The sequence below is a fragment of the Perca fluviatilis genome, chromosome 7 (genome assembly GCF_010015445.1).
Source record: "Perca fluviatilis chromosome 7, GENO_Pfluv_1.0, whole genome shotgun sequence".
NCBI lineage: Eukaryota > Metazoa > Chordata > Actinopteri > Perciformes > Percidae > Perca > Perca fluviatilis.
This window is the reverse complement of record NC_053118.1, coordinates 40324758-40341459: the sequence shown is the minus strand read 5'-3', so window position 1 is coordinate 40341459 and position 16702 is coordinate 40324758. Positions and strand designations below refer to the sequence as shown.

At 46.2% G+C, this 16702-nt stretch overlaps 1 protein-coding gene across 1 annotated transcript in view; it reads right to left on the bottom strand.

Moving 5' to 3' along the window:
- Positions 1-16702, bottom strand: part of LOC120562498 (GON-4-like protein) — a 53225-nt gene that overhangs the window by 2747 nt on the left and 33776 nt on the right. The window contains exons 21-36 of the mRNA XM_039806207.1: positions 16388-16545; positions 15019-15044; positions 14156-14208; positions 14001-14050; positions 13248-13273; positions 9702-9753; positions 8883-8933; positions 8500-8520; positions 8367-8417; positions 7487-7537; positions 7312-7335; positions 7048-7098; positions 6352-6495; positions 5173-5481; positions 4915-4989; positions 4719-4827 (exon numbers count right to left, since the gene is read on the bottom strand). Coding sequence (XP_039662141.1) covers positions 4719-4827; positions 4915-4989; positions 5173-5481; positions 6352-6495; positions 7048-7098; positions 7312-7335; positions 7487-7537; positions 8367-8417; positions 8500-8520; positions 8883-8933; positions 9702-9753; positions 13248-13273; positions 14001-14050; positions 14156-14208; positions 15019-15044; positions 16388-16545 — 1251 coding nt within the window. The remainder of the gene's footprint in view (positions 1-4718; positions 4828-4914; positions 4990-5172; positions 5482-6351; positions 6496-7047; positions 7099-7311; positions 7336-7486; positions 7538-8366; positions 8418-8499; positions 8521-8882; positions 8934-9701; positions 9754-13247; positions 13274-14000; positions 14051-14155; positions 14209-15018; positions 15045-16387; positions 16546-16702) is intronic.

The following is a 16702-nucleotide window of genomic DNA, read 5'->3' as shown; positions in this document are numbered from 1 at the left end:
GGCGAGGCTGGTGGCGAGGCTGATGGCGAGGCTGATGGCGAGGCTGATGGCGAGGCTGATGGCGAGGCTGGTGGCGAGGCTGATGGCGAGGCTGGTGGCGAGGCTGGTGGCGAGGCTGGTGGCGAGGCTGGTGGCGAGGCTGATGGCGAGGGCTGGTGGCGGAGCTGATGCGAGGCTGGTGGCGAGGCGATGGCGAGGCTGATGATGGCGAGGAGCTGATGGGGCGGGCTCTTGTGAGAAACCCGGCGCCGGATAAAGGGGTGAGGGGGCTGTGAGCGGGTCGGATGATGTTGCGCCGAGGACGGGTCCGATGTAGCTGGAGCAGCTGATGCTGGGGGGCGTGGCGGCAGATCGCGGCGATGCTGTTGAGGAAGGTGATGAAGGTGATGAAGGTGAGGAAGGTGAGGAAGGTGATGAAGGTGATGAAGGTGAGGAAGGTGATGAAGGTGATGAAGGTGATGAAGGTGAGGAAGGTGATGAAGGTGATGAAGGTGAGGAAGGTGATGAAGGTGAGGAAGGTGATGAAGGTGATGAAGGTGAGGAAGGTGATGAAGGTGATGAAGGTGATGAAGGTGAGGAAGGTGATGAAGGTGAGGAAGGTGAGGAAGGTGATGAAGGTGATGAAGGTGAGGAAGGTGATGAAGGTGATGAAGGTGAGGAAGGTGAGGAAGGTGAGGAAGGTGATGAAGGTGATGAAGGTGATGAAGGTGAGGAAGGTGAGGAAGGTGATGAAGGTGATGAAGGGCCACTCTTCCATAAAGGCCAGGTTTGTGCAGTATACGACTGATTGTTGTCCTATGGACAGAGTCTCCCACCTCAGCTGTAGATCTCTGCAGTTCATCCAGAGTGATCATGGGCCTCTTGGCTGCATCTCTGATCAGTCTTCTCATTGTATGAGCTGAAAGTTTAGAGGGACGGCCGGGTCTTCGTAGATTTGCAGTGGTCTGATACTCCTTCCATTTCAATATTATCGCTTGCACAGTGCTCCTTGGGATGTTTAAAGCTTGGGAAATCTTTTTGTATCCAAATCCGGCTTTAAACTTCTCCACAACAGTATCTCGGACCTGCCTGGTGTGTTCCTTGTTCTTCATGATGCTCTCTGCGCTTTACACGGACCTCTGAGACTATCACAGAGCAGGTGCATTTATACGGAGACTTGATTACACACAGCTGGATTCTATTTATCATCATTAGTCATTTAGGTCAACATTGGATCATTCAGAGATCCTCACTGAACTTCTGGAGAGAGTTTGCTGCACTGAAAGTAAAGGGGCTGAATAATTTTGCACGCCCACTTTTTCAGTTTTTTATTTGTTAAAAAAGTTTGAAATAGCCAATAAATTTCGTTCCACTTCATAATTGGGACCCACTTGTTGTTGATTCTTCACAAAAAATTACAGTTTTATATCTTTATGTTTGAGGCCTGAAATGTGGCAAAAGGTCGAAACGTTCAAGGGGGCCGAATACTTTCGCAAGGCACTGTATATATTATTCATTATATGGGAAAAAAATCATTTTTTGTGTTTTTTTTTATAAATAATGACATACTTCAAATACATAAACTGGCATTTAAAGGGTTAAAATCCTGAAAATGATTGAATGTTTGGTGGTTTTGATTAGGTAAGAAGTTGTTTAAGTGATTTATGAAAAAAAAGCAGAAAAAAATATTGATATATGATGATTTAATAACAGTTTTTGTGTGCGTGGACATTCTTGCCTCGAAGGTGTCCAGAGGGTACAAAATGAATCATTTAAGTATAAAAGACATGTAAGACTAAAAAACACTGGATTTAAAAAATTTGACTGAAAAGAAGGATTCCTACAAAATTTCATGCCATAAGAAGTAACAGCAAAAATGATCACAAAATGAAAAAAAAAACTTGAGAAAAATGTACAAAAATGACCGAAGAGGGCATGAGGGTTAAAGGACATGGATGCCCCAAGCTCCTTCTTTTTTAATCTGGCAAGATCTGTGGCTCAGAGGAAGCAAATGACTTGCCTTCAGCTTCCAGGAGGTAGAGTAACTACCAGTCCGGGGGAGATGAGGAGCCATGCGATGGTGTTCTATGCCGACCTCTTTGGGGCCCAACAGTGCAGCATGCAGAGTCGTGAGGAGCTGCTGGAGGGTCTTCCTCAGCTCAGTCTGGACCAGAAAGCTGCTTTGGACTGCGAGCTAACTCTGGAGGAGCTGACAGCTGCAGTCAACCAGATGGCTACAGGAAAGGCCCCGGGGATAGATGGTCTCTCCACAGATTGTTATAAACACTTCTGGAATACCATTGGACCAGACCTTCAGGAGGTTTTTATCGAGGGGATTACAACAGGTTTTCTTCCTGTTTCTTGTCAGCGAGCAGTGTTGTCATTGCTGCCCAAAAAAGGTGATCTGGCGTTACTTAAGAACTGGCGCCCAGTTTCCCTCCTCTGTACGGATTATAAGGTACTTTCCAGAGCATTATCAAACCGGTTGAAGGTTGTCCTGGAACTAATTATACACTCGGACCAAACCTATTGTGTCCCAGATAGATCGATCATGGACAATATTTTCTGTGTTCGGGACCTTCTCGATGTGTGTAAAGTGTATGATCTAGATGTGGGTATTGTCTCTTTGGACCAGGAAAAAGCTTTCGATAAGGTGGATCACTCTTATTTGTTTTCTGCACTTAAAGCTTTTGGTTTTGGTGATGGGTTTCTGTCTTGGGTTGGTTTGTTGTACAATGGTGCACAGTGTTTGGTGAAGACGGGGGCTGGGCTGAGTCGGCCCGTTCCTGTGCAGAGGGGGATAAGACAGGGTTGCCCTATTTCGGGACAGATATATACCTTAGCAATCGAACCTCTACTGTGCAGGGTGAGGGCTCGACTTAGTGGTCTTCTCCTGCCTGGGTCCTTGAGCGTTGAGCGTCCTCTTGTTGTTTCAGCCTATGCAGATGATGTCAATATTTTTGTCTGCAGCCAGAAAGATGTTCAGTGTTTACAGGATGCTCTATCCCTGTATGAGAGGGCCACATCTGCACGGGTGAACTGGGCTAAGAGTGAGGCCTTGTTAGTAGGGCAGTGGAGAGGTAAAGCCGTGCCCAGTCTGCCAGGGGGACTTGAGTGGGGGAAGGAAGGGTTGAAGGTTTTGGGAGTGTTTTTGGGATCTGAGGGTTTTGTTAAAAAGAACTGGGAGGGAGTGAAGGAGAAGGTGTGCGCTCGGTTGTCTAGATGGACATGGTTGCTACCCCAGCTGTCGAATAGGGGAAGAGTTCTGGTTGCCAATAACTTGGTTGCCTCGACCCTTTGGCATAAGCTTATTGCCATCGTGCCACCAAGAGGTCTGATGGAGGACATTCAGAGAACCATCGTGGATTTCTTCTGGTCGGGGCGACACTGGGTTCGGGCAGCAGTTTTATATTTGCCTGTAGCTGAAGGGGGGCAGGGGCTGGTGGATATTCAATCAAGAATTGCCTCCTTTAGACTTCAGACTGCTCAAAAACTATTGTACAAGTGTGGCCCCAGCTGGTTGGACACAGCCCGACTGCTGCTGAGGAGAGCTGGGCGTCTGGGATACGATAAGCAGCTTTTCCTCTTACGAACTGAGGATGTGGACCTTAATGGGTTGACATCGTTCTACAACTCTGTGCTGCAGGCGTGGCAGGTACTCCAATATTCTCGGGATGTAAAGGAAACTCCAGGAATGTGGCTTTTTGAAGAACCGTTGTTTTTCAACAACTTCCTGGGGACTCGAACATTGCAGTCGGCCAGCCTGAGGGCCGGTCTCAGAGAGGCTGGCTGTACTAAATTGGGTCACCTGATGAAGATGACTGCAATCTCTGTTGATGTGCTGAGAGTGAGGAGCAACATCACCTCTAGTAGGCTTATCGACAGGGTGGTGAAAGAAGTTTGTGCTGCCCTGGGACCACCTCAGCGAACTCTGGTAGAGAATCGGTCGCTGTGTGAGCAGTGGAGTGAGGGATGGGAGGTTTCTTTCTTTGTTTGTGTCTGTTGATTTTCTGTGACTGTGAATCTTATCTGGAAATGGTCCAATAAAGGGATTTTAAAAACCAAAAACCTCTCTCCTCCATCCATCTTCTCTTCTCCTCCATCCATCTTCTCTTCTCCTCCATCCATCTTCTCTTCTCCTCCATCTATCTTCTCTTCTCCTCTCCTCTCTCCTCTCTTCTCTTCCATCCATCTTCTCTTCTCCTCCATCCATCTTCTCTTCTCCTCCATCCATCTTCTCTTCTCCTCCATCTATCTTCTCTTCTCCTCCATCTATCTTCTCTTCTCCTCTCCTCTCTCCTCTCTTCTCCTCCATCTATCTTCTCTTCTCCTCTCCTCTCTCCTCTCTTCTCCTCCATCTATCTTCTCTTCTCCTCCATCTATCTTCTCTTCTCTTCTCCTCCATCTATCTTCTCTTCTCTTCTCCTCTCCTCTCCTCTCGAGACACACACACACACACACAGAGACACACACACACACACACACACACACACACACACACACACACACACACACACACACACACACACACACACACACACACACACACACACAGACAGACACACACACACACACACACACACACACACACACACACACACACACACAGAGACACACACACACACACACACACACACAGAGACACACACAGAGACACACACAGAGACACACACACACACACACACACACACACACACACACACACACACACACAGACAGACAGACAAAGACACACACACCTGGTTGTGGACTGTGGTCCCCCTTCAGGTCCAGGTCTTTGTGGGCGGAGCTTATCTGAGAGTACAGCGGGTCCAGACTCTTCATGGCTCTGGACACGCCCCCTGAGGTCTGGACAGGAAATGAACAGCTCAGTCAGGCGGGTCACTTCCTGTCACTTATTCACACCTGACAGGTAATCAAACATGGAGGACAGACCTTGTTGCCATGGCAGTGAGAGCATCCTTTCCTCCTGTGTCTGCTGATCTTTGCCTCATCCGACCAATCACAGTCCTGGAACACAAACAGTCTTTATCCGACCAATCACAGCCCTCCATGTGTGTTTTCACACCTCGTAGTAAGCTAACACTAAGCTAACACTAAGCTATTTTATCAAGCTTTCCTTTAAATGAAATACTGGGTCAATTGAATTCCCTTAATTCGACCAATCACAGCCCTGCATGTGTGTTTTCAGACCTTGTAGTTCCTGTGGGCGTCCATCTTCCTCCTCTGACGCCGGCTCGCCATTGGTTGGATCTTAAGCCCCTCCTCTTCCTCCTCCAGCTCTGGGAGCGTCACTTCCTCGAAGCCGCAGCTGGCTCCGCCCCCTAACACGAGGCCGCCGCCCTCCCCGCCGTCGGACCCGCCCCCTCCGTCCTCCGGCCAATGAGCTTCTTCGAACTGTCCTGGGCGGGCTGGGGGGGGGCGGAGCTCGTCAAAAAATACCCAGAATTCAGTCTGGAGGTGGGTGTGGCCTTTCAGCAGCGCAGACATCTGGGCCTTCAGCTGGAACACACACACGCTGATCAATACCATCAATAATAATTATAATAATAATAATAATATATTAATAAAATAATAATAATAATCCATCCATCCATCTTTGTCCGCTATAATAATAATAATAATAAAATGAAATACAATTTGTAATAATAATAAAATAATAATACTAATATTAATAATACTAATAATTCCATCAATAATAATTATAATTATAATAATAATACTAATAATAATACTAATAATACCATCAATAATAATTATAATAATACTAATAATATAGTAATAAAATAATATAATGAAATAATAAAATTTTTAATAAAATAAAATAATAATACTAATAATTCCATCAATAATAATTATAATTATAATAATAAAATAATAATACTAATACCAATAATACCATCAATAATAATTATAATAACATAATAAAATAATAATACTAATAATAATACTAATAATTCCATCAATAATAATAATAATAATAATAATAATTATATAATAATAATAATAATATTATATAATAATAACAATACTAACACTAATAATAATTATTATATAATAATAATAATAATAAAATATATAATAATAAAATAAAATACTAATAATACCATCAATAATTATAATAATAATAATAATTATATTATAATAATAATATTATATAATACTACTACTACTAATAATAATAATATAATAAAAATAATAATACTAATAATATATTAATAAAATAATAATAATATAATAATACAATAAAATAATAATAATAATTATAATAACATAAAATAATAATAATAATAATATAATAATAATAATAATAATGTTATATAAAATATGTTATATAAGACACAACAATAATTAGAGTGCTGTGTGCGTTACCTCGGCGATGCTGTTTGGACTCAGGTCCGGACCGGTCTGCAGAGCTTTGATGATCTTCTGGTAATGAGATGGATTATCTCCAAAACTGATCTCCAGCTGGCGCAGGAACCGCCGGCTGCGTTCAAACGCCTGCTGCTCCTCAAACTGCACCGGGGACACAGAGCATTTTAACCAATACTTTTCGGCAAATTTCCATGACTGTGTTCCTGAAAATGTCAGTCGACATTCTACAATAAGAATACTAATCTGTGTTAAAGTTTCCCCTCAGAGGGTTAACTATAAGATGAATGATAATGTCTGTGGTTCATAGTGAGATTCATCATATCGCTCCCCGAATACAACGCTGAGGTTAAGACGACCTGAAAATACATTTATTAATCCCCAGGGACAGGTTAAGGGGAATATATCACCCCAGCAGACCCAAACACAACCTGTGATGTGTTTTACAGTTTTCATCTAGAATGTACCAACTTAGCGTCAAATACGTTGGGGAAAAAAAGCAACGAAAACATGACAAAGAGCAACATGCAGAAAAAAGCAACGAAAACAGAGCAAAAAAAACACAAAAAAATGGACCACAAACAGCTGACAGACCTGTGTTCACTAACAGACAGGTATTTTGGCTGGGAACCATCAGTAAACATGTGTTTCCACTAACAGGGGGGAACCATGAGTAAACATGTGTTTTCTGCCTACCAGTCCACACTGTAGCACCTGCTGGGAACCATCTGTAAACATGTGTTTCCACTAACGAAGAGAACATGTAAAACTTTCCACCAACTGAGGGCCATGCAGGACAGGTACCATACGCCAAAATCTATTTTCGCACAGCACCTGAAGAACACGGGACAGTGGTTACCATACCCAAAATCTACTTACGCACCTGAACACACCGGGACAGAGGTTACCATACCCAAAATCTACTTTCACGCACCTGAACACATACGGGACAGAGGTTACCATACCAAAATCTACTTCACGCACCTGAACACACGGGACAGAGGTTACCATACCCAAAATCTCACTTCATGCACACGAACACACACGGACAGGGGTTACCATACCCCAAAATCTACTTCACGCACCTGAACACCACGGGACAGAGGTTACCGCAACCAAAATCTACTTCACGCACCTGAAGACCACCGGGACAGAGGTTACCATACCCAAAATCTACTTCATGCACCTGAAAAAACACGGGACAGAGGTTACCATACCCCAAAATCTACTTCACTGCACCTGAAGACCACACGGGACAGAGGTTACCATACCCCAAAATCTACTTCCACGCACCTGAACACACACGGGACAGAGGTTACCATACCCAAAATCTACTTCTCGCACCTGAACACCACGGGACAGAGGTTACCATACCCAAAATCTACTTCTCGCACCTGAACACACACGGGACAGGAGGTTAACATACCCCAAAATCTACTTCACACACCTGAACACACACGGGACAGAGGTTACCATACCCCAAAATCTACTTCTCACACCTGAAGACACACGGGACAGAGGTTACCATACCCCAAAATCTACTTCTCACACACCTGAACACACACGGGACAGAGGTTACCATACCCAAAATCTACTTCTCACACACCTGAAGACACACGGGACAGAGGTTACCATACCCAAAATCTACTTCACACACCTGAACACACACGGGACAGAGGTTACCATACCCAAAATCTACTTCACGCACCTGAACACACACGGGACAGAGGTTACCATACCCCAAAATCTACTTCACTGCACGACACACACGGGACAGAGGTTATCATACCCAAAATCTACTTCACGCACCTGAACACACACGGGACAGAGGTTACCATACCCAAAATCTACTTCACCCCTGAACACACACGGGACAGAGGTTACCATACCCCAAAATCTACTTCACGCACCTGAACACACACGGGACAGAGGTTACCATACCCCAAAATCTACTTCTCACGCACCTGAACACACACGGGACAGAGGTTACCATACCCAAAATCTACTTCACGCACCTGAAGACACACGGGACAGAGGTTACCATACCCAAAATCTACTTCATGCACCTGAAGACACACGGGACAGAGGTTACCATACCCAAAATCTACTTCATGCACCTGAACACACACGGGACAGAGGTTACCATACCCCAAAATCTACTTCACGCACCTGAAGACACACGGGACAGAGGTTACCATACCCAAAATCTACTTCATGCACCTGAACACACGGGACAGAGGTTACCATACCCCAAAATCTACTTCACGCACCTGAACACACACGGGACAGAGGTTACCATACCCAAAATCTACTTCTCACGCACCTGAACACACACGGGACAGAGGTTACCATACCCCAAAATCTACTTCTCACGCACCTGAAGACACACGGGACAGAGGTTACCATACCCAAAATCTACTTCATGCACCTGAACACACACGGGACAGAGGTTACCATACCCCAAAATCTACTTACGCACCTGAAGACACACGGGACAGAGGTTACCATACCCAAAATCTACTTTCACGCACCTGAACGACCACGGGACAGAGGTTACCATACCCAAAATCTACTTCATGCACCTGAAGACACACGGGACAGAGGTTACCATACCCAAAATCTACTTCACGCACCTGAACACACACGGGACAGAGGTTACCATACCCAAAATCTACTTCATGCACCTGAAGACACACGGGACAGAGGTTACCATACCCCAAAATCTACTTCTCGCACCTGAACACACACGGGACAGAGGTTACCATACCCAAAATCTACTTCTCGCACCTGACACACACGGGACAGAGGTTACCAACCCCAAAATCTACTTCATGCACCTGAACAACACAGGACAGAGGTTACCACACCCAAAATCTACTTCTCACGCACCTGAACACCACCGGGACAGAGGTTACCATACCCAAAAATCTACTTATGCACCTGAACACACACGGGACAGAGGTTACCATACCCAAAATCTACTTCATGCACCTGAACACACACGGGACAGAGGTTACCATACCCCAAAATCTACTTCACGCACCTGAACACACACGGGACAGAGGTTACCATACCCAAAATCTACTTCATGCACCTGAACACACACGGGACAGAGGTTACCATACCCCAAAATCTACTTCATGCACCTGAAGACACACGGGACAGAGGTTACCATACCCCAAAATCTACTTCATGCACCTGAAGACACACGGGACAGAGGTTACCATACCCCAAAATCTACTTCACGCACCTGAACAACACCGGGACAGAGGTTACCATACCCCAAAATCTACTTCACGCACCTGAAACACACGACAGAGGTTACCATACCCAAAATCTACTTCACGCACCTGAAACACACCGGGACAGAGGTTACCATACCCAAAATCTATCTTCACGCACCTGAAACACACGGGACAGAGGTTACCAAACCCCAAAATCTACTTCATGCACCTGAAGACCACGGACAGAGGTTACCATACCCAAAATCTACTTCTCATGCACCTGAAGACACACCACGGGACAGAGGTTACCATATCCCAAAATCTACTTCTACGCACCTGAACACAACACGGACAGAGGTTACCATACCCAAAATCTGCTTCTCGCAACCTGAACACACACGGGACAGAGGTTACCATACCCAAAATCTACTTCATGCACCTGAAACACCACGGACAGAGGTACCATAACCAAAATCTACTTAACCTGAAACACCACGGGACAGAGGTTACCATACCAAAATCTACTTCAGCACCTGAAGACACACGGGACAGAGGTTACCATACCCAAAATCTACTTCATGCACCTGAACACACACGGGACAGAGGTTACCATACCCAAAATCTACTTCATGACCCTGAAGACACAGGACAGAGGTTACCATACCCAAAATCTACTTCTCAACACCTGAACACACACCGGGACAGAGGTTACCATACCCAAAATCTACTTCATGCACCTGAAGACACACGGGACAGAGGTTACCATACCCCAAAATCTACTTCATGCACCTGAACACACACGGGACAGAGGTTACCATACCCAAAATCTACTTCACGCACCTGAACACACACGGGACAGAGGTTACCATACCCCAAAATCTACTTCTCACACACCTGAACACACACGGGACAGAGGTTACCATACCCAAAATCTACTTCATGCACCTGAACACACACGGGACAGAGGTTACCATACCCAAAATCACTTCTCGCACACCTGAACACACCGGGGGCGAGGTTACCATACCCAAAATCTACTTCTCACGCACCTGAACACACCGACGGGAAGGTTACCATAACCCAAAATCTACTTCATGCACCTGAACACACCGGGACAGAGGTTACCATACCCAAAATCTACTTCTCGCACCTGAACACACACGGGACAGAGGTTACCATACCCCAAAATCTACTTCTCACACACCTGAACACACACGGGACAGAGGTTACCATACCCCAAAATCTACTTCACGCACCTGAACACACACGGGACAGAGGTTACCATACCCCAAAATCTACTTCTCACACACCTGAACACACACGGGACAGAGGTTACCATACCCCAAAATCTACTTCATGCACCTGAACACACCGGGACAGAGGTTACCATACCCAAAATCTACTTCTCACACACCTGAACACACACGGGACAGAGGTTACCATACCCAAAATCTACTTCATGCACCTGAACACACACGGGACAGAGGTTACCATACCCCAAAATCTACTTCATGCACCTGAAGACACGGGACAGAGGTTACCATACCCCAAAATCTACTTCTCCGCACCCTGAAGACACACGGGACAGAGGTTACCATACCCAAAATCTACTTCACGCACCTGAACACACACGGGACAGAGGTTACCATACCCAAAATCTACTTCACGCACCTGAACACACCGGGACAGAGGTTACCATACCCCAAAATCTACTTCACGCACCTGAACACACACGGGACAGAGGTTACCATACCCAAAATCTACTTCACGCACCTGAACACACACCGGGACAGAGGTTACCATACCCAAAATCTACTTCATGCACCTGAACACACACGGAGACAAGGTTACATACCCAAAATCTACTTCACGCACCTGAACACACACGGGACAGAGGTTACCATACCCCAAAATCTACTTCATGCACCTGAACACACACGGGACAGAGGTTACCATACCCCAAAATCTACTTCACACACCTGAACACACACGGGACAGAGGTTACCATACCCAAAATCTACTTCTCACACACCTGAACACACACGGGACAGAGGTTACCATACCCCAAAATCTACTTCATGCACCTGAACACACACGGGACAGAGGTTACCATACCCAAAATCTACTTCTCACACACCTGAACACACACGGGACAGAGGTTACCATACCCCCAAAATCTACTTCTCACGCCTGCAGACACACGGACAGAGGTTACCATACCCCAAAATCTACTTCTCACGCACCTGAACACACCCGGACAGAGGTTACCATACCCAAAAATCTACTTCTCCGCAACTGAACACACCACGGGACAGAGGTTACCATACCAAAACTACTTCTCACGCACCGAACACACCACGGGACAGAGGTTACCATACCCAAAATCTACTTCTGCACGACTGAAAAACACACGGGACAGAGGTTACCATACCCCAAAATCTACTTCTCACACCTGAACACACGGACAGAGGTTACCATACCCAAAATCTACTACACCTGAACCACACAGGACAGAGGTTACCATACCCAAAATCTACTTCTCACACACCTGAACAACACCGGGACAGAGGTTACCATACCCCAAAATCTACTTCTGCACCTGAACACACACGGGACAGAGGTTACCATACCCCCAAAATCTACTTCATGCACCTGAACACACACGCAGAGGTTACCATACCCAAAATCTACTTCTCCGCACCTGAACACACACCGGGACAGAGGTTACCATACCCCAAAATCTACTTCTCCACACCTGAAGACTACACGGGCAGAGGGTTACCATACCCCAAAATCTACTCACGCACCTAAGAAACACACAGGACAGAGGTTACCATACCCAAAATCTACTTCTCACACACCTGAACACACACGGGACAGAGGTTACCATACCCCAAATCTACTTCTGCAACCCTGAACACACACGGGACAGAGGTTACCATACCCAAAATCTACTTCATGCACACCTGAACACACACGGGACAGAGGTTACCATACCCAAAATCTACTTCATGCACCTAAACACACACGGGCAGAGGTTACCATACCCAAAATCTACTTCATGCACCTGAACACACACGGGACAGAGGTTACCATACCCAAAATCTACTTCATGCACCTGAACACACACGGGACAGAGGTTACCATACCCCAAAATCTACTTCTCACACACCTGAACACACACGGGACAGAGGTTACCATACCCCAAAATCTACTTCATGCACCTGAACACACACGGGACAGAGGTTACCATACCCCAAAATCTACTTCATGCACCTGAACACACACGGGACAGAGGTTACCATACCCAAAATCTACTTCATGCACCTGAACACACACGGGACAGAGGTTACCATACCCAAAAAATCTACTTCTCACGCACCTGAACACACACGGGACAGAGGTTACCATACCCAAAATCTACTTCTCACGCACCTGAAGACACACGGGACAGAGGTTACCATATACCCAAAATCTACTTCTCACGCACCTGAAGACACACGGGACAGAGGTTACCATACCCCAAAATCTACTTCATGCACCGAAGACCCGCCGGGACAGAGGTTACCATACCCAAAAATCTACTTCATGAACCTGAAGACACACGGACAGAGGTTACCATACCCCAAAATCTACTTTCACGCACCTGAAGACACACGGGACAGAGGTTACCATATGCCAAAATCTACTTCCCGCACCTGAACACACGGGACAGAGGTTACCATACCCAAAATCTACTTCTGCACCTGACGGAACACACGGGACAGAGGTTACCATACCCCAAAATCTACTTCACGCACCTGAAGACACACCGGGACAGAGGTTACCATACCCCAAAATCTACCTCACACAACACGGCACGGCAGAGGTTACCATACCCAAAATCTACTTCATGCACCTGACACACAACGGGACAGAGGTTACCATACCCAAAATCTACTTCAGTACCTGAACACACACCGGGACAGAGGTTACCATACCCCAAAATCTACTTCACGCACCTGAACACACCGGGACAGAGGTTACCATACCCCAAAATCTACTTCATGCACCTGGAACACCACCGGGACAGAGGTTACCATACCCAAAATCTACTCCTGCACCCGAAGACCCACACGGACAGAGGTTACCATACCCAAAATCTACTTCTCACGCACCTGAACACACACCGGGACAGAGGTTTACCATACCCCAAATCTACTTCTCTTACATGCCTGAAGACAACCACGGACAGAGGTTACCATACCCAAAATCTACTTCTCACACCTGAAGACAACACGGGACAGAGGTTACCATACCCCAAAATCTTACATGCACCACCAGACACACAGGACAGAGGTTACCATACCCCAAAATCTACTTCACGCACCTAGACACACACCACGGACAGAGGTTACCATACCCCAAAATCTACTTCTCACGCACCTGAAACACACCGGGACAGAGGTTACCATACCCAAAATCTACTCCCGCACCTGAAACACACCGGGACAGAGGTTACCATACCCCAAAAACTTACTTCTACGCACCTGAACACACACACGGGACAGAGGTTACAACGCAAAATCTACTTCACGCACCTGAACACAACACGGGACAGAGGTTACCATACCCAAAATCTACTTCAGCACACCTGAACAACACCGGACAGAGGTTACCATACCCAAAAATCTACTTCTCACACACCTGAAGACACACGGGACAGAGGTTACCATACCCAAAATCTACTTCACGCACCTGAACACACACGGGACAGAGGTTACCATACCCAAAATCTACTTCTCACACACCTGAACACACACGGGACAGAGGTTACCATACCCAAAATCTACTTCTCACACCTGAACACACCGGGACAGAGGTTACCATACCCAAAATCTACTTCTCACACACCTGAAGACACACGGGACAGAGGTTACCATACCCCAAAATCTACTTCACACACCTGAACACACACGGGACAGAGGTTACCATACCCAAAATCTACTTCATGCACCTGAAGACACACGGGACAGAGGTTACCATACCCAAAATCTACTTCTCACACACCTGAAGACACACGGGACAGAGGTTACCATACCCAAAATCTACTTCTCACACACCTGAAGACACACGGGACAGAGGTTACCATACCCAAAATCTACTTCATGCACCTGAACACACACGGGACAGAGGTTACCATACCCAAAATCTACTTCTCACACCTGAACACACACGGGACAGAGGTTACCATACCCAAAATCTACTTCTCACACACCTGAACACACACGGGACAGAGGTTACCATACCCCAAAATCTACTTCTCACACACCTGAACACACACGGGACAGAGGTTACCATACCCCAAAATCTACTTCTCCGCACCTGAACACAACGGGACAGAGGTTACGCAACCCCAAAATCTACTTCTCGCACCTGAACGCACACACGGGACAGAGGTTACCATACCCCAAAATCTACTTCATGCACCTGAAGACACAACGGGACAGAGGTTACCATACCCAAAATCTACTTCATGCACCTGAAACACACGGGACAGAGGTTACCCCCAAAATCTACTTCGTACCTTGAGAACACACCGGGACAGAGGTTACCATACCCAAAATCTACTTCATGCACCTGAACACACCACGGGACAGAGGTTACCATACCCAAAATCTACCTATACACCTAACACACGGGACAGAGGTTACCATACCCAAAATCTACTTCATACACCTGAACACACACGGACAGAGGTTACCATACCCAAAATCTACTTCACGCACCTGAACACAACGCGGACAGAGGTTACCATACCCAAAATCTACTTCTGACACCTGAACACACACGGGACAGAAGGTAATACCATACCCCAAAATCTACTTCCGCGCACCTGAACACAACGGGACAGAGGTTACCATACCCCAAAATCTACTTCTCACACACGGGACAGAGGTTACCATACCCCAAAATCTACTTCACGCACCTGAACACACACGGGACAGAGGTTACCATACCCAAAATCTACTTCTCACGCACCTGAACACACACGGGACAGAGGTTACCATACCCCAAAATCTACTTCTCACACACGGGACAGAGGTTACCATACCCCAAAATCTACTTCACGCACCTGAACACACACGGGACAGAGGTTACCATACCCAAAATCTACTTCACGCACCTGAACACACACGGGACAGAGGTTACCATACCCCAAAATCTAGTTCATGCAGACACACAGTCACAGTGTAAGAACCTTATCCCAAAAGGACGGTTGATTTGGTAGAGGAACCGATGTTCTGAGTGACAGAACCAGCGACAGCCTACAGGGCTCGACTTCAAGGCCGGTCCGGGACAAGTGGATGTGTTTGCAGGGTTAGTGGGAGAGAAAGTATCTGCCCCACTGGACAAGTTAAACTCAAACTAAATAAACCCTTATGTTATGTGCCACTCGTTACTTCTATTTTACCGATTTGAAACAAATTTTCCCCCCATAATCCGTTGAACCAGCGTCCAACTCAGAATGCTCCGATTGGCCAATCAGGAGTCGGTCCAGATAATAATTAGAGATGCACCGATTACAACTTTCTAGGCTGATTCTGATTTCTGATTCTCTTTGAGTTAGGCCAGCCGATACAGATTTTAGCCGTGCCGTGGCGTGCGTGCCGTCCGTGGCGTCTCTGTGTGCGTGCGTCCTTGAGAACTGTAACTCGTATAACTTCTGTTACTTCTGCTGTAATGCTCTTTGCTCTTTATTTATTTTTTTATTTCTATCTTTATTTTTAATACATAATGTGTACATATACTTTTACTTATATTGTTTATACCCTGTGGAGGTAGCTCTGGGCGAAGGCCAGGTCCTTGCTCTCTCTCTGCGGGTCATTGTTGACGATGTTGTCGTCGTACAGCTGGAGGAGTTTAGCGGCGTCTTTGCTGTGGCGCTGCTGGCGTCCTCTCCTCAGACCTCGGAGAGGACGGCTACGACCTGCAGGGGACCACACACACACACACACACACACACACACACACACGGTAAGAACACACACACACACAGTGAGACTAGTGGCCTATAGGGTACTAAGTAAGACCACACACAGTGAGACTAGTGGCCTATAGGGTACTAAGTAAGACTACACACAGTA